General features: G+C 43.8%; 2 protein-coding genes across 2 annotated transcripts in view; one reads left to right on the forward strand and one right to left on the reverse strand.

Moving 5' to 3' along the window:
• LOC143291038 (uncharacterized) overlaps nt 1-424 on the reverse strand; it is a 49,974-nt gene extending 49,550 nt beyond the window's left edge. Inside the window, exon 1 of the mRNA XM_076600622.1 lies at nt 39-424. Coding sequence (XP_076456737.1) covers nt 39-356 — 318 coding nt within the window. The 5' untranslated portion in view covers nt 357-424. The remainder of the gene's footprint in view (nt 1-38) is intronic.
• A 4,819-nt stretch (nt 425-5,243) lies between these two features.
• Nucleotides 5,244-22,890, forward strand: LOC143291304 (mRNA turnover protein 4 homolog). Its single transcript, XM_076601156.1, has 8 exons — nt 5,244-5,384; nt 6,281-6,339; nt 7,450-7,553; nt 9,361-9,510; nt 11,435-11,589; nt 19,411-19,487; nt 20,410-20,509; nt 22,591-22,890. The coding sequence occupies exons 1-8, from the start codon at nt 5,357-5,359 to the stop codon at nt 22,665-22,667; spliced, it is 750 nt and encodes a 249-aa protein (XP_076457271.1). The 5' UTR covers nt 5,244-5,356; the 3' UTR covers nt 22,668-22,890.
• The last annotated feature ends 391 nt before the right edge of the window (nt 22,891-23,281 follow it).

The following is a 23,281-nucleotide window of genomic DNA, read 5'->3' on the forward strand; positions in this document are numbered from 1 at the left end:
TTCCCTGAACTTGACCAGCCATACTGCAGTCTACGTACCAACATTTCCTGGCAGATCTTTTTCAGTTCTGCTTCGATCTTCTCTCTGTACTTCTTGGCCACTTCGACCCTCTTTTCATTCATTCCTTCCGCCTTCTGTTCGATACTGGACACAACTCTCCAGGCAGAACGTCGCGAGCCGACAACATTTTTGTATGCAACTGATAGGAGGTTCCGCTCTTCATTGTTGAGCGTAGCCGGGTTGGAACCGGAACATTTCTCTTCAACATATTTATACATCGCTTGAGCCATGTCATCGTAACGTTCAGCTTGCTCAGCAAGCTTCGCCTTGTACACATGGTCGACTTTTTCAGCCATTCTGTCCACACTCGTGCTGAGATATGCCCTGCGAATAAACGTAGCAGACCGAATCAGAGGAATGTACCCAAAATGGCGGTGCCACAGATTTTCATGTTCATGCATGTATTAAAACGGTAAAAGATTTGTCAAGTAATTTTCACACTCCTCCTATTTGTTTTATAAATATAATCAAGCAATTTGTTCTATTCGGCAGCGGTAATGCTAGTTCAAAAAGAAGGTTTCATTGTGGAACTATTTCGTAGTCAGATCTGTAGGATCCAATGAAATCATTAGCAAATATTCATTCGCGTCCATTGTCAACCGTCTGGTGGTGACGTCATGGTATCCATGGCGATCAAAGTATGATAAGAATCATAATGATTTTTTTTCTTTCCGAGAGCTGGGAAATAATATATATATATATTAGCCTTTCACAGAAATTATAAGTATAGGAAACAAAAGCAGGCACAATCTCAGACCGTGTGATTGCATCTTTCTGAAACCTTTTGGAAAAAATACCTGGAATAAGAACTGCTTAATTCAGTGTGAGCGTCATTGTCACACGATATGTATATTTTTGTAAAATGTATGAGTGCATTACATAAAACATTTTCACATATGGCTTCATGTATCAAAAATAACACCAACAATAGCAGTTATTGCTTATTCAATCTAACATCATGAAACAAAAATATTTTGACTTTTACGGCTTTGGGCTGACACTATAATTCTTGCATGATTTCCAAGGTTGACAGCTGGAGACAGCTGCGGTCAGCTGAGCCATAAACAACATGAATTAAACTGGACGGGTAAGGAAAACAAACATGTAACAAACTACGTCAGACATACACAAAATGTCGGTGAAATTGTGCGGCTGAGTGTTCAGTCAACTCTCGGAAACTATAGCCCATTTTCTCTTCAGTTTCAGTTCTTCTTCTTTCTTCCTTCCTTCCACCCCCACTCAACCTCTTTTTCAGAAAAGATTTTTTGTCTGTAATCAATATTCTTTTTTAAAAATCACTACGAAAAATGTTATTCTTTATATATATATATATATATATATATATATATATATATATATATATATATATGTATAGATATGTAATCTGTGTGTGTGTGTGTGTGTGTGTGTGTGTGTGTGTGTGTGTGACTTTGATTTGTACTTGTCTAATGTATACAGTCACTGGGCAACTGACTTGTGTGAACAGACTATATAGCCTACTATGACATCAAGTTAAACAAATCAATCTGAACAATCAAAATTTGTTTTAAAACGACCATGAATTAAAGTTGTTCGTTTTTTTTTGGGGGGGTGGGGTTTGTTTGTGTTTTTTTTAGATATGTAAGGAGGGGAAAAATAGCTTCTAACAGTAGTGGCGGCCTCGTGGTAAGACATCAACTGATCAAGGAAGGCAGAGAGACTGTAAGGAGGGGGAAAAAAAGCTTCTAACAGTAGTGGCGGCCTCGTGGTAAGACATCAACTGATCAAGGAAGGCAGAGAGACTGTAAGGAGGGGGAAAAAAAGCTTCTAACAGTAGTGGCGGCCTCGTGGTAAGACATCAACTGATCAAGGAAGGCAGAGAGACTGTAAGGAGGGGAAAAAAAAAGCTTCTAACAGTAGTGGCGGCCTCGTGGTAAGACATCAACTGATCAAGGAAGGCAGAGAGACTGTAAGGAGGGGAAAAAAAAAGCTTCTAACAGTAGTGGCGGCCTCGTGGTAAGACATCAACTGATCAAGGAAGGCAGAGAGACTGTAAGGAGGGGGAAAAAAGCTTCTAACAGTAGTGGCGGCCTCGTGGTAAGACATCAACTGAACAAGGAAGGCAGAGAGAGTGGAATCACCTCAGTGATCGAGTGGCGGCCGGTCCGGATACTAAGTCATTCGGGTACTACGATAAACCGAGGACCCGTGTACAGCATACATAGCCAAAATGCCGTGTACACTTCGTCCAGCAGAGCACGACAGACTAAGAACCAACACTGAACAACACCGTGAAAACTTGTCCCTCCGTCCAGTCGGCACACGGTGGCAAATTCTGAGCTGAAAAATCCAGTTTGATAGGTAAACAAAAACACTGACTGATGTCTAAAATCACCATATTGACTACTATGAACAGACTATCAATAAATAAACGAAATACACTAACTTGCAGACAGAAAACACACACACACACACTGACACACACGCACACACACACTGACACACTCACACACACACTGACAAAAACCAAAAAACGCACTGAGAAAGATGCCGGAGTAGCGCTGTGCTGTGGCGATGTGCTACGATCAGTCCCGGGGAGAGCAGCACTGACGAATTTCAAACAGAAAACTCTGCCGTTCTGACAAAACAATGATAATAATCATCATCATCATCATAAAATGATAAAGAGAGAAAGGTGAATATTTCTGTACAATGCAATGTACACGGCTTGTGTGAGTTAAAAAAAAAAAAGGGGGGGGGGGGAGGAGGGAAGAAAAAAGTCTATCACCTACCGTACTGAAGTAGAGACAGAATGGGTTATAGTCTAATGTTAAACAAATCACATTGTCGACTGAAAGTGCACAGTTCCTTCCGTTACTGAGTGAGTCGTTAATAACTGGAACGGTTTGCCAGACAGTGTTGTGACTGCCCCAACCATGTCATCTTTCAAGACTGGGCTTGACGCTCATTGGGCCAACTCTCCAAGTGTTTAGGATCCAGTATGCTATCATTAAGCCACGCATGCTGATATACTGTTTCTAATTGAACGACGAACAGGCCTTCACAGGACTCAAACGTCTGATTCCAGTTCGGAAAGAACACACACAGACACACAGACACAGAGAGAGAGAGAGAGAGAGAGAGAGAGAGAGAGAGAGAGAGAGAGAGAGAGAGAGAGAGAGAGAGAGAGAGAGAGAAGAAAAGAAAAGAAAAAAAAGAAGAAGAAGAAAGGAGAAAAGGTTAGTATCCATCAGACTCTGTTACCCTTGATGGTTGTAAAAAGGAACAATATCAATCACGGTTAAAATACCGTTGTAGCCGGGTAGACTGTAGAGGACCACGGATAAGGACAAATTCCTTTGGTTAGCGGGAGGGCGCTTAGTAATGTACGTGCTGATTTTACTGACGGTATCAGTTGTGTGATACTGTCCCAGCCCGTTTAGAGACTGAGCCTCAAAAGTTCTTGTGAACAATATGACTGGGGTAAAATCAGTTCATATTTGCAGTCACACACACACACACACACACACACACACACACCGGCACACGCGACGCGTACCAACTCACCCATAGAAACTGAACACACACGCACGCGACAAAGTATGCATGACACTAATTATAAACATGGTAGACACACCGGCGCACGCTTCTTCTTCTTCTTTCCATCGCAGTGACGGCAGTCATCCTGTTGACTATTCTGTCACTTTGAGGGGAGGTCGGACGTGCACTGACGAAATGCTGGGCTACTGGGGGAGACTGGAGGCCCATGACACGAACCGGTGTCAATGGTCTTGGCCTCCACGACTTCCTGGGCCAAGGGCGTTCCAGTATCTGATGGTCCGCGGTAGGAAGGACGCCTGCTGGTGCCGCAGTGGGTCTGGTACTGAGGCAGAGCGAGCTGCTGGTTGTGGCCTCTTCTCTGGTGAGCGGGCAGTGGCTGGAGCTTGTTTCTGATGCTGCTGAAGGTGACAGTATCCTGCTGGATGCGGTCAGTACAGCATGGCAAGGCGGGCAGTCCGGTGCCTGGATTTCAAGCGGGAGGGGCACCGTAGTTCATCGATCATCAGTGGTCGACACGCTTGAAGTGTTGCGGTAGCGCCTCAGCAGTTATGACAAACCGGCCTGCGCGACGCGAGCTGAACAGCCTCCAGCCTGTCAATGTTCTGCTGCGTGTGGGGATCCCAGACTCAGTGTAGTGGCGTACTCTAGGATACTCAGGCTACTTGGACGTACGTAGGCCTTGTACGCCGTCTCCTTGACTGATCCCGCTCAAGAGCCAGTCTTCAGGTTGCGGCGCAAGAACGCAAGAGTCTTCAGTGTTCAGTGGCCTTGGAGCACACGGTGTCAGTCGATGTGCTCGTTCCAGCTCAGGTCTTTCGTGATGGTGACTGACGCCCAAGTACTTGGCCCGGCACCGTGTCAACGGTGGTCAGGGTGTGCACGTCAGTGGAGCTGGTACGCCGGCCGCGTTAGGCTCACGGCTGTAGCACCTTCCTGCAGCGGGTCACTGGCAGCGTGGTACACCCCTCATATCCACTCCGTTCTAGTTCTACGTGCATATACCCACTCACTCAAACAAACACATACGCACGCACACCGGCTGCACATGGCACATCAGTGGCACCGTAGTAGTACGCACTGATGCACACTAACTTGAATACACAAACTGAAACTGACACTGAACTGACGGCACACAAGTATTATCATCATTATCTTCACACAGCTATGCACAAACACGCACCCACACACGCAAAAAGCACACTCATGCATACGTATAGGCTATATTTGCACAAGATGCCACAAACAGACCCTGGTTGAGAGAGAGAGAGAGCGCGGAGAGAAAAACAGGCCGTTGGACAGATTTGCACCACTGACATGCTCTACATTTCATCCAGACGTCACCTTTGATAATGACTTCTCTAAACAGCACAAGTCAAAGTATGGGGTAACACACACGCACACACACACACACACACACACACGCGCGCGCTAAATCGAAACGAGCACCGACACAAGTGATACACGACAATAAAAAAACAAAAAAAAAAAACCCAAAAAAACGAACGCACGCGTGCACACAAACAGAAACTGACAGACACACACACACACAGACGCGCGCGCACATAATGGCAGCGGGATGTCGCCACGATGTATTTTCACAAAACTTTTTGTTCTCGTCGACGGTGGTGAGTCGTTTTCGAGTTGTCGTTCTTACAGCCAGTTGCGCATCCGGTTCCCTCATGTCCAGTTTTGTTCTTCCGGTCCGCGTGGTTCAGAGACTTCTGTTGGAATTCACCACCATTCATCAGTGTACAAAATGCCACGATCCAAACGAGCACAGAAAAGTAAGTAGATTTAATTTGTATTTTCAAAATTAGTTGCTTTATAAACTCAGAACGAATCGAGCGTTGATTTTTTTTCTCATGAGGCTTAGGCAGTCAAATGCCAGTCCCTACACTATTTCTACGACTACTACTACTAAATGACATGCAGTTATTTGATATTAAATAAAAAGTGTTCTAGACGTCAAGTATGAAGATTGTTTCCTGGTTTGGCAGAAGATAACATACACGCATTATTTTAACATCACGTAACCCATGGCAGTGTGCGGTTGATCATGGAGACAAAACCATCCTGAGCGCAATCAAAAACATTGGCTGCCTAGTAAAATGTTAGTAAAAAGGCTAAACCATGATGTTGATACTCTTAAGTCTCATATTTAATATACATGTAAAAATTGTAATATGAATGAATATGGGTGTTGTAGCTCATGAATCAAGAAGAAGAAGAATAGCTGCTTATGCAATGATTTTACCATCTTAGTCTTTTAAAAAAGCTTTTATTGTCAAGGTTGTTTTTTTTTGGTTTTTTTTAAGAGCATGGCAATGTCAGGTGTGCTGAATAGTTTGTTTACAACTTTCCCATTGTTGTGTTCTTGTTGCAGTCCATATGATATTTTGATCCTAAATTGAAAAGCTCATGCATACATGATAAAGACATGTGGACTGTGCATGCGCAAGGCCAGCCTGCCACTCCTCCACCGCATTTTACTTTAAAAGTTTTGTCTGCAGGCCTCTGCCAAAAATTGGACAGTGTATGAAATGTTGTTGTTGTCTTTGTTTCAGAGTCACTGACACCAGAAATTGGACAGCGTATGAAATTTTGTTGTTGTCTTTATGTCAGTCACTTACACCAGAAATTGGACAGCGTATGAAACTTTGTTCTTGTTTTTTTTTTTCAGAGTCCCTGACACAAACAAGCAAGAAGGGCCTTACGCTAAAGCAGAAGCTGATTGATGAGGTCTGTACTCCTTGATGACAGGATGCACAGTACTGCTGTGGACTGCATGGAGGGTTTCATCTGTTTTTAATTTGTTCTCCATTTCATGAAACTGTTCAACAACACTCTGCCAATTGAGAGGCTTATCATATAAATTATACACACACACACACACACACACACACACATGCACACTTATCAGTGCAAGAGTGCTTTATGTATTGTAATGTGGAATCTGGTGGAAACGCAGGCTCAAGGGGAAAAAAACCTTACCTTAACTTGAATCGGTTATAGTATAGCACACACCATGATACAAGTTGTTTTTTTCTTTGGTTCTTGACTAATTACTTTTACTTACTACTTAGCCACATGTTTGTGCCTTTTCTTGAGAGTCTTCAGTGTTTTGTATTAATTTTATTCTGTTACCACATTTAATACAGTTGCTGTGACTTGGCAGTGTTGGGAGTGTTTATTTTCTGCAGTTGATGACTTAGTCAGTGTAGCAAGCCTGATGAGTCCTATCAAGATAAAATTGCTACTACTTGCTTTGGAATTGGTGTCTTAAAAAAAAAAAAAGGACCTGTACCCACCTTGTTGAGAAAGTGCAGCAGTTCAGTGAAGATGATAACAGTTTTGGAGATATTTGATTTCTTTTTCTATCATATACTCCCCACCCCCAAATCCATGTATGTATTGTATTGTGTTTCTCTTTTTGTCACAACAGATTTCTCTGTGAAATTTGGGCTGCTCTCCCCAGGGAGAGCACATCGCTACACTGAGAGTGCCACCCATTTTTTAATATTTTTTCCTGCTTGCAGCTTTATTTGTTTTTCATGTTGAAGTGGACATTTCTGCAGAATTTTGCCAGGAACAACACTTTTGTTGGCGTTGGTTCTTTTACGTGCGCTAAGTGCATGCTGCACACGGGACCTAGGTTTATTGTCTCATTTGAATGACTGTTTCATTTAGCATTTGAAAAGAACAAAAAGTGAAAGACAATCTCCACCCTTGAAGTTGAAGACAAGATGATGCTTTCAGCATCAGTAGTCCATCAACTGCCTCATAATCAAAGTCATATGAGAACATTGGGGTTAAACAAAAATTTTGAGATTTGTGTTGTTCTCCTTTCAGGTTCAATCCTGCGCTGAAAAATATGACAGAATTTTCACTTTTTCTGTCCATAACATGAGAAACATCCATCTGAAGGATGTTCGCAGTAAATGGACAGACAGCAGGTGTGTGGTTTTGTGTGTGTGTGTACATGTGTGTGTGGTGTGTGTGTTTGTGCATGTGTGTGTGTTTGTGCATGTGTGTGTGTTTGTGTGTATGTGTGTTTTTGTATATATGTGTGTGTGTCTTTTGTGTGTATGTTTGTTTTTGTATACATGTGTGTGTGTCTGGCTTTGTGTGTGTGTGTGTGTGAGTGAGTGAGCAAGCGAAAGAGTGAGTGTGTGTATGAGTGGCTTTGTCACAGTTTGTGTAAGTTTGTGTGGCTTTGTGTGTTTATGAGTGAGTATGTGTGTGTGAATGTGAAGTTTTGACTCTTGTTGAGTGCCAGTTTGTATTAATTATGATCATCATCGTTGATTGAAGATTTTGTGCATGAAGTTTGTTAACTAATGTCAGTGACATTTTTTTTCTTGGTCATGCCCAACACTGCCTTACAATACATACATCAACACACGTGTGGATGCAGGCTTTTGTCTATTGTTCTGTGTGATCTCCGTTCATGTCAGTATATGTGATCTCCGTTCATGTCAGTACATGTGATCTCCATTCATGTCAGTACGTGTGATCTCCGTTCATGTCAATACAATTTCCAGGGATCTCCTTTTATGTCTGTACAAAATTTCTTGTGACCCCCATTTATTGTCATAAACCAAATTTCCTGAGATGTCCGTGTGTGTCAGTACAAAATTTCCTGGGGCCTCCTTTCACATCATTTATAAAATTCCCTGAGGTCTGTTGAGGCCTCCTTTCACATCATTTATAAAATTCCCTGAGGTCTGTTGAGGCCTCCTTTCACATCATTTATAAAATTCCCTGAGGTCTGTTGAGGCCTCCTTTCACATCATTTATAAAATTCCCTGAGGTCTGTTGAGGCCTCCTTTCACATCCTTTATAAAATTCCCTGAGGTCTGTTGAGGCCTCCTTTCACATCATTTATAAAATTCCCTGAGGTCTGTTGAGGCCTCCTTTCACATCATTTATAAAATTCCCTGAGGTCTGTTGAGGCCTCCTTTCACATCCTTTATAAAATTCCCTGAGGTCTGTTGAGGCCTCCTTTCACATCATTTATAAAATTCCCTGAGGTCTGTTTTCAATCAGTGCAAAATTTCCTGTGATCTTTTCACATAAGTAAAAAAAATTGTTCAGGTCTCATTTCAGTCTGTACAAAATTTCCTGAGATCTTTTCACACAAGTAAAAAAAAAATTTTGAGGTCTCCTTTCAGTCTGTACAAAATTTCCTGAGATCACTTCACCTCAGTACAAAATTTCCTGAGATCACTTCACCTCAGTACAAAATTTCCCGAGATCATTTTTCACGCCAATTACAAAATTTCTTGAGGTCTGCTTTCAATCAGTACAAAATTTCTTGAGGTCTGCTTTCAATCAGTACAAAGGTCTGCTTTCAATCAGTACAAAATTTCTTGAGGTCTGCTTTCAATCAGTACAAAATTTCTTGAGGTCTGCTTTCAATCAGTACAAAGGTCTGCTTTCAATCAGTACAAAATTTCTTGGGGTCTGCTTTCAATCAGTACAAAATTTCTTGAGGTCTGCTTTCAATCAGTACAAAATTTCTTGGGGTCTGCTTTCAATCAGTACAAAATTTCTTGAGGTCTGCTTTCAATCAGTACAAAATTTCCTGAAATCTTTCACAATACAAAATTTCCTGAGATCTTCTTTTGCGTCAGTTACAGAATTCCCTGAGGTGTCTTTTTCACATCAGTTTCAAAACTTCAAGAGGTCTCATTTCACATCAATTACACAAATTTGCTGAGGTCTCCATTTCAATCAGTACAAAATCCAGATGACGTGCAGGTTCTTCTTCGGCAAGAACAAGGTGATGATGCGGGCCCTGGGCAAGGGGCCTGAGGACGAACACCTGGACGGGCTGCACAACCTCAGCAAACACCTGCGGGGCCAGACAGGCCTCCTGTTCACCAACAGGAAGAAAGCTGAAGTGCTGAAGTGAGTCCTGCCTCACCTTTCTTCCTCTGCTCCCCACTTCACTGGTTGCCCATCTCTTTTGACGGGCGCACTAGCTCAGTGGTTTAAAGGCTTGGACTTATCAGTCTAAGGGCCCCAGGTTCGAATCTCTCAGTAATGGCGCTTGACGGGTAAAGAGCGGATTTTTTGCTGATCTCCCAGGTCAGCATATGTGTGGACCTGCTTGTGCCTGAACCCCAAGGTGTGTACATACACATGCAGAAAATGAAATATGCTAAAGATCCTGTAATCCATGTCAGCATTTGGAGGGTCATGGAAACAACAACATACCCAGCATGCACCCCCCCCTTAGAGCTTAGAGCTTGGTCTGCGACTGAGGATAGGCGCTATCCATATCATTCATCATTCATGTTTTCATGTCATGAACCATCATCTTTTTCAATAATGAATGATATCTCAGAATTAACCAAGCCTGAGAGATACAGGCACTTGCAGTGTTGGTCAGGAAATTTGAACAACACCCCCAAAGATGCCCATAGCACACTGCACTCTCAGTAGTAACCAGTGACAGGCAGGAAAACCCCCACCTCTGCTGAGAATTGAACCCACATCCTCTCAGCCATCGGTCCACGATGCTAACTACTTCACCATGGTTGCTTGTGATTCTCTTACATATTTGTTCAGATTCATTGTAAGTACTGGATTTGTAAAGCTCTTATTTAGAGCATCAACTAAAATTATAGCTCTGTAAAAATGAATTATGAAGATAGTGATGTTTGTTTGTTGTCCAGGTTTTTGACAGTTGGAGAGTGGCGGACTTTGTATGGTTGGGGGAATGTGGCCATTTATTATTTGGTTATCATGCATGTTTGTTGTCCAGGTTTTTGACAGTTACAGAATGGCAGACTTTGTATGGTTGGGGGAATGTGGCCATTTATTATTTGGTTATCATGCATGTTTGTTGTCCAGGTTTTTGACAGTTAGAGAGTGGCAGACTTTGTATGGTTGGGGGAATGTGGCCATTTATTATTTGGTTATCATGCTTGTTTTTTGTCCAGGTTTTTGACAGTTACAGAAGGGCAGACTTTGTATGGTTGGGGGAATGTGGCCATTTATTATTTGGTTATCATGCATGTTTGTTGTCCAGGTTTTTGGACAGAGAGTGGCAGACTTTGTATGGTTGGGGGAATGTGGCCATTTATTATTTGGTTATCATGCATGTTTGTTGTCCAGGTTTTTGACAGTTAGAGAGTGGCAGACTTTGTATGGTTGGGGGAATGTGGCCATTTATTATTTGGTTATCATGCTTGTTTGTTGTCCAGGTTTTTGGACAGAGAGTGGCAGACTTTGATCATGATGATGTTTGTTGCATATCTGTTATGCATGTGTGTGTGTTGTATGTGTGAATGTGTGTCCACATCTTTTACATTTATTTGCTTATTTATCATCATTATTTATTTTTATTTTATTTTATTTTTTTTTATTACTATTATTATTATTATTGTTATTATTATTATCATCATCATTATTATTATTTTCATTATTATTAATATTATCTTTTTCTTTCGTTTTTTTTTCTTCTCAAGGCCTGACTAAGGGTGTTGGGTTACACTGCTAGTCAGGCATCTGCTTGGCAGATGTGATGTAGCGTATATGGATTTGTCTGAACACAGTGACGCCTCCTTGAGCTACTGATACTGTTACTGATCATGATGATGGTGATGGTGTTCGTTTTTTTTGTCCAGGTGTTTTTGTCAGTAACAGAGTAGTGGACATTGTGATCATGATAATGATGATGACGATTTTTGTATTCTGTCTACATAGTGATGGACTCTGTCATGATGGTGATGATGTTGTGTTTCGTTCAGGTCTTTTGGCAGCTACTGAGTTGAGGACTTTGTGATCATGATGGTGACAATGATGATGATGTTTGTGTTTTGTCCAGGTTTTTTGACAGCTACAGAGTGGCGGACTTTGCTCGGTCAGGGGACGTGGCCACAGAGACTGTGGTGCTGGAACCTGGGCCCCTGAAGATTGACCACTGTCATAGCATGGAACCACAGCTCCGACAGCTGGGCCTGCCCACATCTCTGGTCAGAGGTGTGTGTGTGTAACATCCTGTGTTGTGTTGTGTTGTTGTTGTCAGTGCCTGGTCAGAGGTGTGTGTGTGTAACATCCTGTGTTGTGTTGTTGTTGTTGTTGTTGTCAGTGCCTGGTCAGAGGTGTGTGTGTGTACCACCCTGTGTTGTGTTGTGTTGTTGTTGTTGTCAGTGCCTGGTCAGAGGTGTGTGTGTGTAACATCCTGTGTTGTGTTGTGTTGTTGTTGTTGTCAGTGCCTGGTCAGAGGTGTGTGTGTAACATCCTGTGTTGTGTTGTGTTGTTGTTGTTGTCAGTGCCTGGTCAGAGGTGTGTGTGTGTAACATCCTGTGTTGTGTTGTGTTGTTGTCAGTGCCTGGTCAGAGGTGTGTGTGTGTAACATCCTGTGTTGTGTTGTGTTGTTGTTGTTGTCAGTGCCTGGTCAGAGGTGTGTGTGTGTAACATCCTGTGTTGTGTTGTTGTTGTTGTTGTCAGTGCCTGGTCAGAGGTGTGTGTGTAACATCCTGTGTTGTGTTGTTGTTGTCAGTGCCTGGTCAGAGGTGTGTGTGTGTAACATCCTGTGTTGTGTTGTGTTGTTGTTGTCAGTGCCTGGTCAGAGGTGTGTGTGTGTACCATCCTGTGTTGTGTTGTTGTTGTTGTCAGTGCCTGGTCAGAGGTGTGTGTGTGTAACATCCTGTGTTGTGTTGTGTTGTTGTTGTCAGTGCCTGGTCAGAGGTGTGTGTGTGTACCATCCTGTGTTGTGTTGTTGTTGTTGTCAGTGCCTGGTCAGAGGTGTGTGTGTGTAACATCCTGTGTTGTGTTGTGTTGTTGTTGTCAGTGCCTGGTCAGAGGTGTGTGTGTGTACCATCCTGTGTTGTGTTGTGTTGTTGTTGTCAGTGCCTGGTCAGAGGTGTGTGTGTGTACCATCCTGTGTTGTGTTGTGTTGTTGTTGTCAGTGCCTGGTCAGAGGTGTGTGTGTGTACCATCCTGTGTTGTGTTGTTTTGTTGTCAGTGCCTGGTCAGAGGTGTGTGTGTGTAACATCCTGTGTTGTGTTGTGTTGTTGTTGTCAGTGCCTGGTCAGAGGTGTGTGTGTGTACCACCCTGTGTTGTGTTGTGTTGTTGTCAGTGCCTGGTCAGAGGTGTGTGTGTGTACCATCCTGTGTTGTGTTGTTGTCAGTGCCTGGTCAGAGGTGTGTGTGTGTAACATCCTGTGTTGTGTTGTGTTGTTGTTGTCAGTGCCTGGTCAGAGGTGTGTGTGTGTACCATCCTGTGTTGTGTTGTGTTGTTGTCAGTGCCTGGTCAGAGGTGTGTGTGTGTAACATCCTGTGTTGTGTTGTGTTGTTGTTGTCAGTGCCTGGTCAGAGGTGTGTGTGTGTACCATCCTGTGTTGTGTTGTGTTGTTGTCAGTGCCTGGTCAGAGGTGTGTGTGTGTAACATCCTGTGTTGTGTTGTTGTTGTTGTTGTCAGTGCCTGGTCAGAGGTGTGTGTGTGTACCATCCTGTGTTGTGTTGTTGTTGTTGTCAGTGCCTGGTCAGAGGTGTGTGTGTGTACCATCCTGTGTTGTGTTGTTGTTGTTGTCAGTGCCTGGTCAGAGGTGTGTGTGTGTAACATCCTGTGTTGTGTTGTGTTGTTGTCAGTGCCTGGTCAGAGGTGTGTGTGTGTAACATCCTGTGTTGTGTTGTGTTGTTGTTGTCAGTGCCTGGTCAGAGGTGTGTGTGTGTACCATCCTGTGTTGTGTTGTGTTGTTGTCAGTGCCTGGTCAGAGGTGTGTGTGTGTAACATCCTGTGTTGTGTTGTTGTTGTTGTCAGTGCCTGGTCAGAGGTGTGTGTGTGTACCATCCTGTGTTGTGTTGTTGTCAGTGCCTGGTCAGAGGTGTGTGTGTGTAACATCCTGTGTTGTGTTGTTGTTGTTGTTGTCAGTGCCTGGTCAGAGGTGTGTGTGTGTAACATCCTGTGTTGTGTTGTGTTTTGTTGTCAGTGCCTGGTCAGAGGTGTGTGTGTGTACCATCCTGTGTTGTGTTGTTGTTGTTGTTGTCAGTGCCTGGTCAGAGGTGTGTGTGTGTAACATCCTGTGTTGTGTTGTTGTTGTTGTTGTTGTCAGTGCCTGGTCAGAGGTGTGTGTGTGTAACATCCTGTGTTGTGTTGTGTTATTGTTGTCAGTGCCTGGTCAGAGGTGTGTGTGTGTACCATGCTGTGTTGTGTTGTTGTCAGTGCCTGGTCAGAGGTGTGTGTGTGTAACATCCTGTGTTGTGTTGTGTTGTTGTTGTTGTCAGTGCCTGGTCAGAGGTGTGTGTGTGTACCATCCTGTGTTGTGTTGTTGTCAGTGCCTGGTCAGAGGTGTGTGTGTGTACCATCCTGTGTTGTGTTGTGTTGTTGTCAGTGCCTGGTCAGAGGTGTGTGTGTGTAACATCCTGTGTTGTGTTGTTGTTGTTGTTGTCAGTGCCTGGTCAGAGGTGTGTGTGTGTAACATCCTGTGTTGTGTTGTGTTGTTGTTGTCAGTGCCTGGTCAGAGGTGTGTGTGTGTACCACCCTGTGTTGTGTTGTTGTTGTTGTCAGTGCCTGGTCAGAGGTGTGTGTGTGTAACATCCTGTGTTGTGTTGTTGTTGTTGTTGTCAGTGCCTGGTCAGAGGTGTGTGTGTGTACCATCCTGTGTTGTGTTGTTGTCAGTGCCTGGTCAGAGGTGTGTGTGTGTACCATCCTGTGTTGTGTTGTTGTTGTTGTCAGTGCCTGGTCAGAGGTGTGTGTGTGTAACATCCTGTGTTGTGTTGTGTTGTTGTCAGTGCCTGGTCAGAGGTGTGTGTGTGTAACATCCTGTGTTGTGTTGTGTTGTTGTTGTCAGTGCCTGGTCAGAGGTGTGTGTGTGTACCATCCTGTGTTGTGTTGTGTTGTTGTCAGTGCCTGGTCAGAGGTGTGTGTGTGTAACATCCTGTGTTGTGTTGTTGTTGTTGTCAGTGCCTGGTCAGAGGTGTGTGTGTGTACCATCCTGTGTTGTGTTGTTGTCAGTGCCTGGTCAGAGGTGTGTGTGTGTACCATCCTGTGTTGTGTTGTGTTGTTGTCAGTGCCTGGTCAGAGGTGTGTGTGTGTAACATCCTGTGTTGTGTTGTTGTTGTTGTTGTCAGTGCCTGGTCAGAGGTGTGTGTGTGTAACATCCTGTGTTGTGTTGTGTTGTTGTCAGTGCCTGGTCAGAGGTGTGTGTGTGTGTACCACCCTGTGTTGTGTTGTTGTTGTTGTCAGTGCCTGGTCAGAGGTGTGTGTGTGTAACATCCTGTGTTGTGTTGTTGTTGTTGTTGTCAGTGCCTGGTCAGAGGTGTGTGTGTGTACCATCCTGTGTTGTGTTGTTGTTGTTGTTGTCAGTGCCTGGTCAGAGGTGTGTGTGTGTAACATCCTGTGTTGTGTTGTTGTTGTTGTTGTCAGTGCCTGGTCAGAGGTGTGTGTGTGTACCATCCTGTGTTGTGTTGTTGTCAGTGCCTGGTCAGAGGTGTGTGTGTGTACCATCCTGTGTTGTGTTGTTGTTGTTGTCAGTGCCTGGTCAGAGGTGTGTGTGTGTAACATCCTGTGTTGTGTTGTGTTGTTGTTGTCAGTGCCTGGTCAGAGGTGTATGTGTGTACCATCCTGTGTTGTGTTGTGTTGTTGTTGTCAGTGCCTGGTCAGAGGTGTGTGTGTGTAACATCCTGTGTTGTGTTGTGTTGTTGTTGTCAGTGCCTGGTCAGAGGTGTGTGTGTGTACCATCCTGTGTTGTGTTGTTGTTGTTGTCAGTGCCTGGTCAGAGGTGTGTGTGTGTAACATCCTGTGTTGTGTTGTGTTGTTGTTGTCAGTGCCTGGTCAGAGGTGTGTGTGTGTACCATCCTGTGTTGTGTTGTTGTTGTTGTCAGTGCCTGGTCAGAGGGTGTGTGTGTGTAACATCCTGTGTTGTGTTGTGTTGTTGTTGTTGTTGTTGTCAGTGCCTGGTCAGAGGTGTGTGTGTGTACCATCCTGTGTTGTGTTGTGTTGTTGTCAGTGCCTGGTCAGAGGTGTGTGTGTGTAACATCCTGTGTTGTGTTGTTGTTGTTGTTGTCAGTGCCTGGTCAGAGGTGTGTGTGTGTAACATCCTGTGTTGTGTTGTGTTGTTGTTGTCAGTGCCTGGTCAGAGGTGTGTGTGTGTAACATCCTGTGTTGTGTTGTGTTGTTGTTGTTGTCAGTGCCTGGTCAGAGGTGTGTGTGTAACATCCTGTGTTGTGTTGTGTTGTTGTTGTCAGTGCCTGGTCAGAGGTGTGTGTGTGTAACATCCTGTGTTGTGTTGTGTTGTTGTTGTCAGTGCCTGGTCAGAGGTGTGTGTGTGTACCATCCTGTGTTGTGTTGTTGTTGTTGTCAGTGCCTGGTCAGAGGTGTGTGTGTGTAACATCCTGTGTTGTGTTGTGTTGTTGTTGTTGTTGTTGTCAGTGCCTGGTCAGAGGTGTGTGTGTGTACCATCCTGTGTTGTGTTGTTGTTGTTGTCAGTGCCTGGTCAGAGGTGTGTGTGTGTAACATCCTGTGTTGTGTTGTGTTGTTGTTGTCAGTGCCTGGTCAGAGGTGTGTGTGTGTACCATCCTGTGTTGTGTCGTTGTTGTTGTCAGTGTCTGGTCAGAGGTGGGTGTGTGTGTGTGTGTGTGTGTGTGTGTGTGTGTACCACCCTGTGTTGTGTCGTTGTTGTTGTTGTTGTCATTGTCTGGTCAGAGGTGTGTGTGTGTGTACCACCCTGTGTTGTGTCGTTGTTGTTGTTGTCAGTGCCTGGTCAGAGGTGTGTGTGTGTACCATCCTGTGTTGTGTTGTTGTCAGTGCCTGGTCAGAGGTGTGTGTGTGTACCATCCTGTGTTGTGTTGTTGTTGTTGTCAGTGCCTGGTCAGAGGTGTGTGTGTGTAACATCCTGTGTTGTGTTGTGTTGTTGTCAGTGCCTGGTCAGAGGTGTGTGTGTGTAACATCCTGTGTTGTGTTGTGTTGTTGTTGTCAGTGCCTGGTCAGAGGTGTGTGTGTGTACCATCCTGTGTTGTGTTGTGTTGTTGTCAGTGCCTGGTCAGAGGTGTGTGTGTGTAACATCCTGTGTTGTGTTGTTGTTGTTGTCAGTGCCTGGTCAGAGGTGTGTGTGTGTACCATCCTGTGTTGTGTTGTTGTCAGTGCCTGGTCAGAGGTGTGTGTGTGTACCATCCTGTGTTGTGTTGTGTTGTTGTCAGTGCCTGGTCAGAGGTGTGTGTGTGTAACATCCTGTGTTGTGTTGTTGTTGTTGTTGTCAGTGCCTGGTCAGAGGTGTGTGTGTGTAACATCCTGTGTTGTGTTGTGTTGTTGTTGTCAGTGCCTGGTCAGAGGTGTGTGTGTGTGTACCACCCTGTGTTGTGTTGTTGTTGTTGTCAGTGCCTGGTCAGAGGTGTGTGTGTGTAACATCCTGTGTTGTGTTGTTGTTGTTGTTGTCAGTGCCTGGTCAGAGGTGTGTGTGTGTACCATCCTGTGTTGTGTTGTTGTTGTTGTTGTCAGTGCCTGGTCAGAGGTGTGTGTGTGTAACATCCTGTGTTGTGTTGTTGTTGTTGTTGTCAGTGCCTGGTCAGAGGTGTGTGTGTGTACCATCCTGTGTTGTGTTGTTGTCAGTGCCTGGTCAGAGGTGTGTGTGTGTACCATCCTGTGTTGTGTTGTTGTTGTTGTCAGTGCCTGGTCAGAGGTGTGTGTGTGTAACATCCTGTGTTGTGTTGTGTTGTTGTTGTCAGTGCCTGGTCAGAGGTGTATGTGTGTACCATCCTGTGTTGTGTTGTGTTGTTGTTGTCAGTGCCTGGTCAGAGGTGTGTGTGTGTAACATCCTGTGTTGTGTTGTGTTGTTGTTGTCAGTGCCTGGTCAGAGGTGTGTGTGTGTACCATCCTGTGTTGTGTTGTTGTTGTTGTCAGTGCCTGGTCAGAGGTGTGTGTGTGTAACATCCTGTGTTGTGTTGTGTTGTTGTTGTCAGTGCCTGGTCAGAGGTGTGTGTGTGTACCATCCTGTGTTGTGTTGTTGTTGTTGTCAGTGCCTGGTCAGAGGTGTGTGTGTGTAACATCCTGTGTTGTGTTGTGTTGTTGTTGTTGTTGTTGTCAGTGCCTGGTCAGAGGTGTGTGTGTGTACCATCCTGTGTTGTGTTGTGTTGTTGTCAGTGCCTGGTCAGAGGTGTGTGTGTGTAACATCCTGTGTTGTGTTGTTGTTGTTGTTGTCAGTGCCTGGTCAGAGGTGTGTGTGTGTAACATCCTGTGTTGTGTTGTGTTGTTGTTGTCAGTGCCTGGTCAGAGGTGTGTGTGTGTAACATCCTGTGTTGTGTTGTGTTGTTGTTGTTGTCAGTGCCTGGTCAGAGGTGTGTGTGTAACATCCTGTGTTGTGTTGTGTTGTTGTTGTCAGTGCCTGGTCAGAGGTGTGTGTGTGTAACATCCTGTGTTGTGTTGTGTTGTTGTTGTCAGTGCCTGGTCAGAGGTGTGTGTGTGTACCATCCTGTGTTGTGTTGTTGTTGTTGTCAGTGCCTGGTCAGAGGTGTGTGTGTGTAACATCCTGTGTTGTGTTGTGTTGTTGTTGTTGTTGTTGTCAGTGCCTGGTCAGAGGTGTGTGTGTGTACCATCCTGTGTTGTGTTGTTGTTGTTGTCAGTGCCTGGTCAGAGGTGTGTGTGTGTAACATCCTGTGTTGTGTTGTGTTGTTGTTGTCAGTGCCTGGTCAGAGGTGTGTGTGTGTACCATCCTGTGTTGTGTCGTTGTTGTTGTCAGTGTCTGGTCAGAGGTGGGTGTGTGTGTGTGTGTGTGTGTGTGTGTGTGTGTACCACCCTGTGTTGTGTCGTTGTTGTTGTTGTTGTCATTGTCTGGTCAGAGGTGTGTGTGTGTGTACCACCCTGTGTTGTGTCGTTGTTGTTGTTGTTGTCATTGTCTGGTCAGAGGTGTGTGTGTGTGTGTGCCACCCTGTGTTGTGTTGTTATCGTCAGTGTCTGGTCAGAGTTGTGTGTGTGTGTGTGTGTGTGTGTGTGTGTGTGTGTGTGTGTGTGTGTGTGTGTGTGTGTACCACCCTGTGTTGTGTTGTTGTTGTCAATGTCTGCTCAGAGGTGTGTGTGTGTTTTTGTACCACCCTGTATTGTGTTGTTGTCATCCGTGTCTGGTCAGAGTTGTGTGTGTGTGTGTGTGTGTGTGTGTACCACCCTGTGTTGTGTTGTTGTTGTCAATGTCTGCTCAGAGGTGTGTGTGTGTTTTTGTACCACCCTGTATTGTGTTGTTGTCATCCGTGTCTGGTCAGAGTTGTGTGTGTGTGTGTGTGTGTGTGTGTGCCACCCTGTGTTGTGTTGTTGTTGTCAGTGTCAGCTCAGAGGTGTGTGTGTGTGTGTACCACCCTGTGTTGTGTTGTTGTGGTCAGTCTTTGTACCTGTGCAAGGTATTGGGAGGTGCTAAACAGCGGGAGCTTGGATGTGTCCAGTGGGGTGTTTGGAAATATAATATTTTAGGGTGTTTTTTTTTTGTTTTGTTTTTTGTTTTTTTGTTTTTGTGTCATAAAACCAAAATAAACATAGAATTTTTTTTTTTTTTTTTCAACTTTGATCAAGTCTTCCTATAGTACTGAGGAACTGGTCACTTGTTTCTGTTTTCCCCCCTACTGTTTAGTTATTAAGTATACTGTTTTTAGTTGTTGTTGCTGTTTGTTTTAATGTGCTTAATATGACAGGTCAGTTTACAGCCAGACTTTGTGTGGATTGTTTTCATTCAGTCATTATTTTACAGTGTTTTATATATAATTATTTGTTTGATTGGATAACGATTCTCTTATGATGTTTGAAAATGTTGATTGATAAGTATTTTGTAACGATGATGATGGTGATTTTATTTTATTTTATTTTTTTCATGGCAGGAGTCATTACATTGACACAGGAACACGAAGTGTGCAAGAAAGGGGAGAAACTTTCCCCTGAGAAAGGCAGAATTCTGGTGAGGACTTCAAACTTTTTTTATATAAAGAATTACAAAAACATACATGCACACATGCACGCACACAAACACACCCACACCCAAACGCACGCACACACACCCACACACACACTACGCTATGCTACACTTCACTAAACCACACCTCACTCACACACACACACATGCACATGCACGCACACATGCTTATATTCTCTTGGCCATCCCAGTCACAGAATGTGGGACCTTTTATCTTGTTCTTTGAGAGTCTACAAAATCCTTATCCAGATTTGGACCTCTTGGTCTCTGTACCTCTTGTGATACAGAATGTGGTTTGGTTACATTTGTGGACATGAACAGATTGCTGTTTGGTTACATTTGTGGACATGAACACGTCGTTTGGTTACTTTTGTAGACATGAACAGATTGCTGTTTGGTTACTTTTGTGGACATGAACAGATTGCTGTTTGGTTACTTTTGTGGACATGAACAGATTGCTGTTTGGTTACTTTTGTGGACATGGACATGTTGTTTGGTTACTTTTGTGGATAGGAACACTGTTTTGTTACATTTGTGGATATGGACACATCACTTGGTTACATTTGTGGACATGAACAGATTGCTGTTTGGTTATATTTGTGGACATGAACAGATTGCTGTTTGATTACATTTGTGGACATGGGCACGTTTGGTTACATTTGTGGACATGGACATGTCGTGTGGACATGAACAGATTGCTGTTTTGTTACATTTTAGGATGTGGACACGTTGTTTGGTTACATTTGTTGATGTGTTGTTTGGTTACATCTGTTGACATGTTATTGGGGTTTTGGGAGTTGTTTTTAATTTGTTTTGCATACCTTAGGTGATCTTCAAAGTCAGTAGCGTCGGAAACTAAACAAAGATCCCCCTGATTCTCATCATATAAATACTATTTGATTTGCAGAAGCTGTTTGGCTACCAGATGGCTGAATTCTATGTCAAGGTGACGGGCATGTGGACGAAGGAGAGTGGGGACTGGGAGGCGTTCGTCAAGTCCAAGACAGGTACCAGTTACATGGAGGGTCATCGGATTGACGGCCATTTTTTATTATTTAAAAAAAAGTTTTCTATTTGTTTTATTATTCTGTTTATTTTATTAATTCTTCTTTTTTTTCCCCCTTGCGAAGAAGGATATTTTCTTTTCTTTTTTCTTTTTAAACTATGCAGTCAACAATCAACACATAATCAGTCTTTGTATATGTTATTCATAAATTTTCATTTTTGTTTTGTTTTTTGCTGACCCATCGAGTGGATCATTTTAGTGGCATTAACCCCCATGATGCTGATTGTGTGTCCCACACAGCCACACCCAGCATGGTCTGTTGACAGTGCCACCAGTGGATCATTTTAGTGGCGTTAACCCCCATGATGCTGATTGTGTGTCCCCCACACCCAGCATGGTCTGTTGACAGTGCCACCAGTGGATCATTTTAGTGGCATTAACCCCCTTGATACTGATTGTGTGTCCCCCACACCCAGCATGGTCTGTTGACAGTGCCACCAGTGGATCATTTTAGTGGCATTAACCCCCATGATGCTGATTGTGTGTCCCCCACGCCCAGCATGGTCTGTTGACAGTGCCACCAGTGGATCATTTTAGTGGCGTTAACCCCCATGATGCTGATTCGCCATGATGCTGATTGTGTGTCCCCCACGCCAGCATGGTCTGTTGACAGTGCCACCAGTGGATCATTTTAGTGGCATTAACCCCCATGATGCTGATTGTGTGTCCCCCACGCCCAGCATGGTCTGTTGACAGTGCCACCAGTGGATCATTTTAGTGGCATTAACCCCATGATGCTGATTGTGTGTCCCCCACAGTCACACCCAACATGGTCTGTTGACAGTGCCACCAGTGGATCATTTTAGTGGCATTAACCCCATGATGCTGATTGTGTGTCCCCCACAGTCACACCCAACATGGTCTGTTGACAGTGCCACCAGTGGATCATTTTAGTGGCATTAACCTGCGTCCGTTTTGTGATAGTTTTTCACAGATTGCTCTTGGTGATATGATGTCACATGAAAAGTAAAATGACATTGCACTACACAGAAGTAACATGAATATTAATTACAGCGATCTGTGAGAAAGTATCACAAAACAACAAATGAAAATGAAAAGAGTTAGGAGCAGTAGTATTTTTGCTTTCGTTTATTTATTTGTTGTTGTTGTTTTGTTGACAGTTTGAAGTAAATGAAAACATTGGACAGAACACTGAACTTTGGTGGTGGAGGATTTGTGGGTATCAGGTTCTTGCCTGAGATCAGAATAATGTCAAAAAGCCTATTATGAAATAGAGGTCATGTTTGAAACAAACAAACAAACAAACAAAACAGGCTGCTGATTTTGCAAGTTGATGCTGATCATCCTCTAGCTTTAAGCTGATTAGAAAAATTTATTTCTTCTCCTGCGTTCGTGGCTGGTGACTCCCACGGTCACTCGTATACTGCACCAGTGGGCTTTTATGTGTATGACTGTTTTACCCTGCTGTGTAGGCAGCCAAACTGCCATTTTCAGGGGTGTGCATGCTGGGTGTGTTCTTGTTTCCGTAACCCACCAAACGCTGACATGGATTACAGGGTTTTTAACGTGCTTTTTTGGTCTTCTTCATGTGTATACACACGAAGGGGGTTCAGGCACTAGAAGGTCTGCACATCTGATGCTATATGAGATGGGAAAAATCTCCCACTTTTAACCCACCAGGTGTCGTGGCTGTGATATCATGTGAACCCTGAGACTGAAAGCCCAACTCTTCTGCTGCTTAGCTGTTGTGGCCGTCAAAACAGATATAATATTCATTGATTTGAATATTTAAACAAGACTTCAGTGACTTTTAGATAATGATTTTGGATTATTTTCAATATTCAAACCAATTAAAACATTTCTTTTGGGATTGTTATTGAAAAAGAATATCTTAGAACGTTTGAATATCTAAACAAATTGAATGTGTTTTTTTAGTAGTCTAAGAAATACCTGAGAAAGTTTAAGCAGTGGAAGCTACTCTTTGCACAGCAGTATTTGTGACTGTGTTGCATTTAAAAGTGACCAGTGTTTATTGGTGTGTTTGTGTTGTTGTGATTGCAGATCGATCTGAAACCATGGACACAGAGGAGAGTGAGGAGGAAGAGGAAGAGGAGGAAGAAGATATTGCAGATACATGAATCACTTCATTCAGATTTTGGGGATCACTCGAGTGTGTGTGTATGTGTGCATGTGTGTGGGTGGGTGGGTGTGGTGGAGTTGTTTTTATGAGAGAGAGAGAGAGAGAGAGCAGAAGGCATGAATGGTGAGCTCTGTTAAAATGAAAAAACACTGTGCATGTTAATGGTGTCGGTTCTGTAATAAAACACAGAAGCACAATGATGTGTTGTCCTGACGGCGGGCTGACTGTGTGTGGTGAGGTTTCAGTTGGGAGTCAGTAATGAGGGGGACAGGGAATTTGGCCCGTGGAATGAGTTCCGAAACACAACACTGACTGACAGTTCGGACAGCAGCAGAATCCGTTTCAACACTATAAATGACAGTGTGGACAACAGCAGCAAAATGTTTCGTACACTGTAACTGACAGTGTGGACAACAGCAGCAAAATGTTTCGTACACTGTAACTGACAGTGTGGACAACAGCAGCAAAATGTTTCGTACACTGTAACTGACAGTTTGGACAGCAACAGAATTTCAATCACATTGACACATGTTCAATCTAGAAACACCGGGTCTGGAATCTCAATCACACTGACACATGTACATGTTTGAAACACCAGGTCTGGAATCTCAA

Source organism: Babylonia areolata, chromosome 16 (assembly GCF_041734735.1).
Source record: "Babylonia areolata isolate BAREFJ2019XMU chromosome 16, ASM4173473v1, whole genome shotgun sequence".
NCBI lineage: Eukaryota > Metazoa > Mollusca > Gastropoda > Neogastropoda > Buccinidae > Babylonia > Babylonia areolata.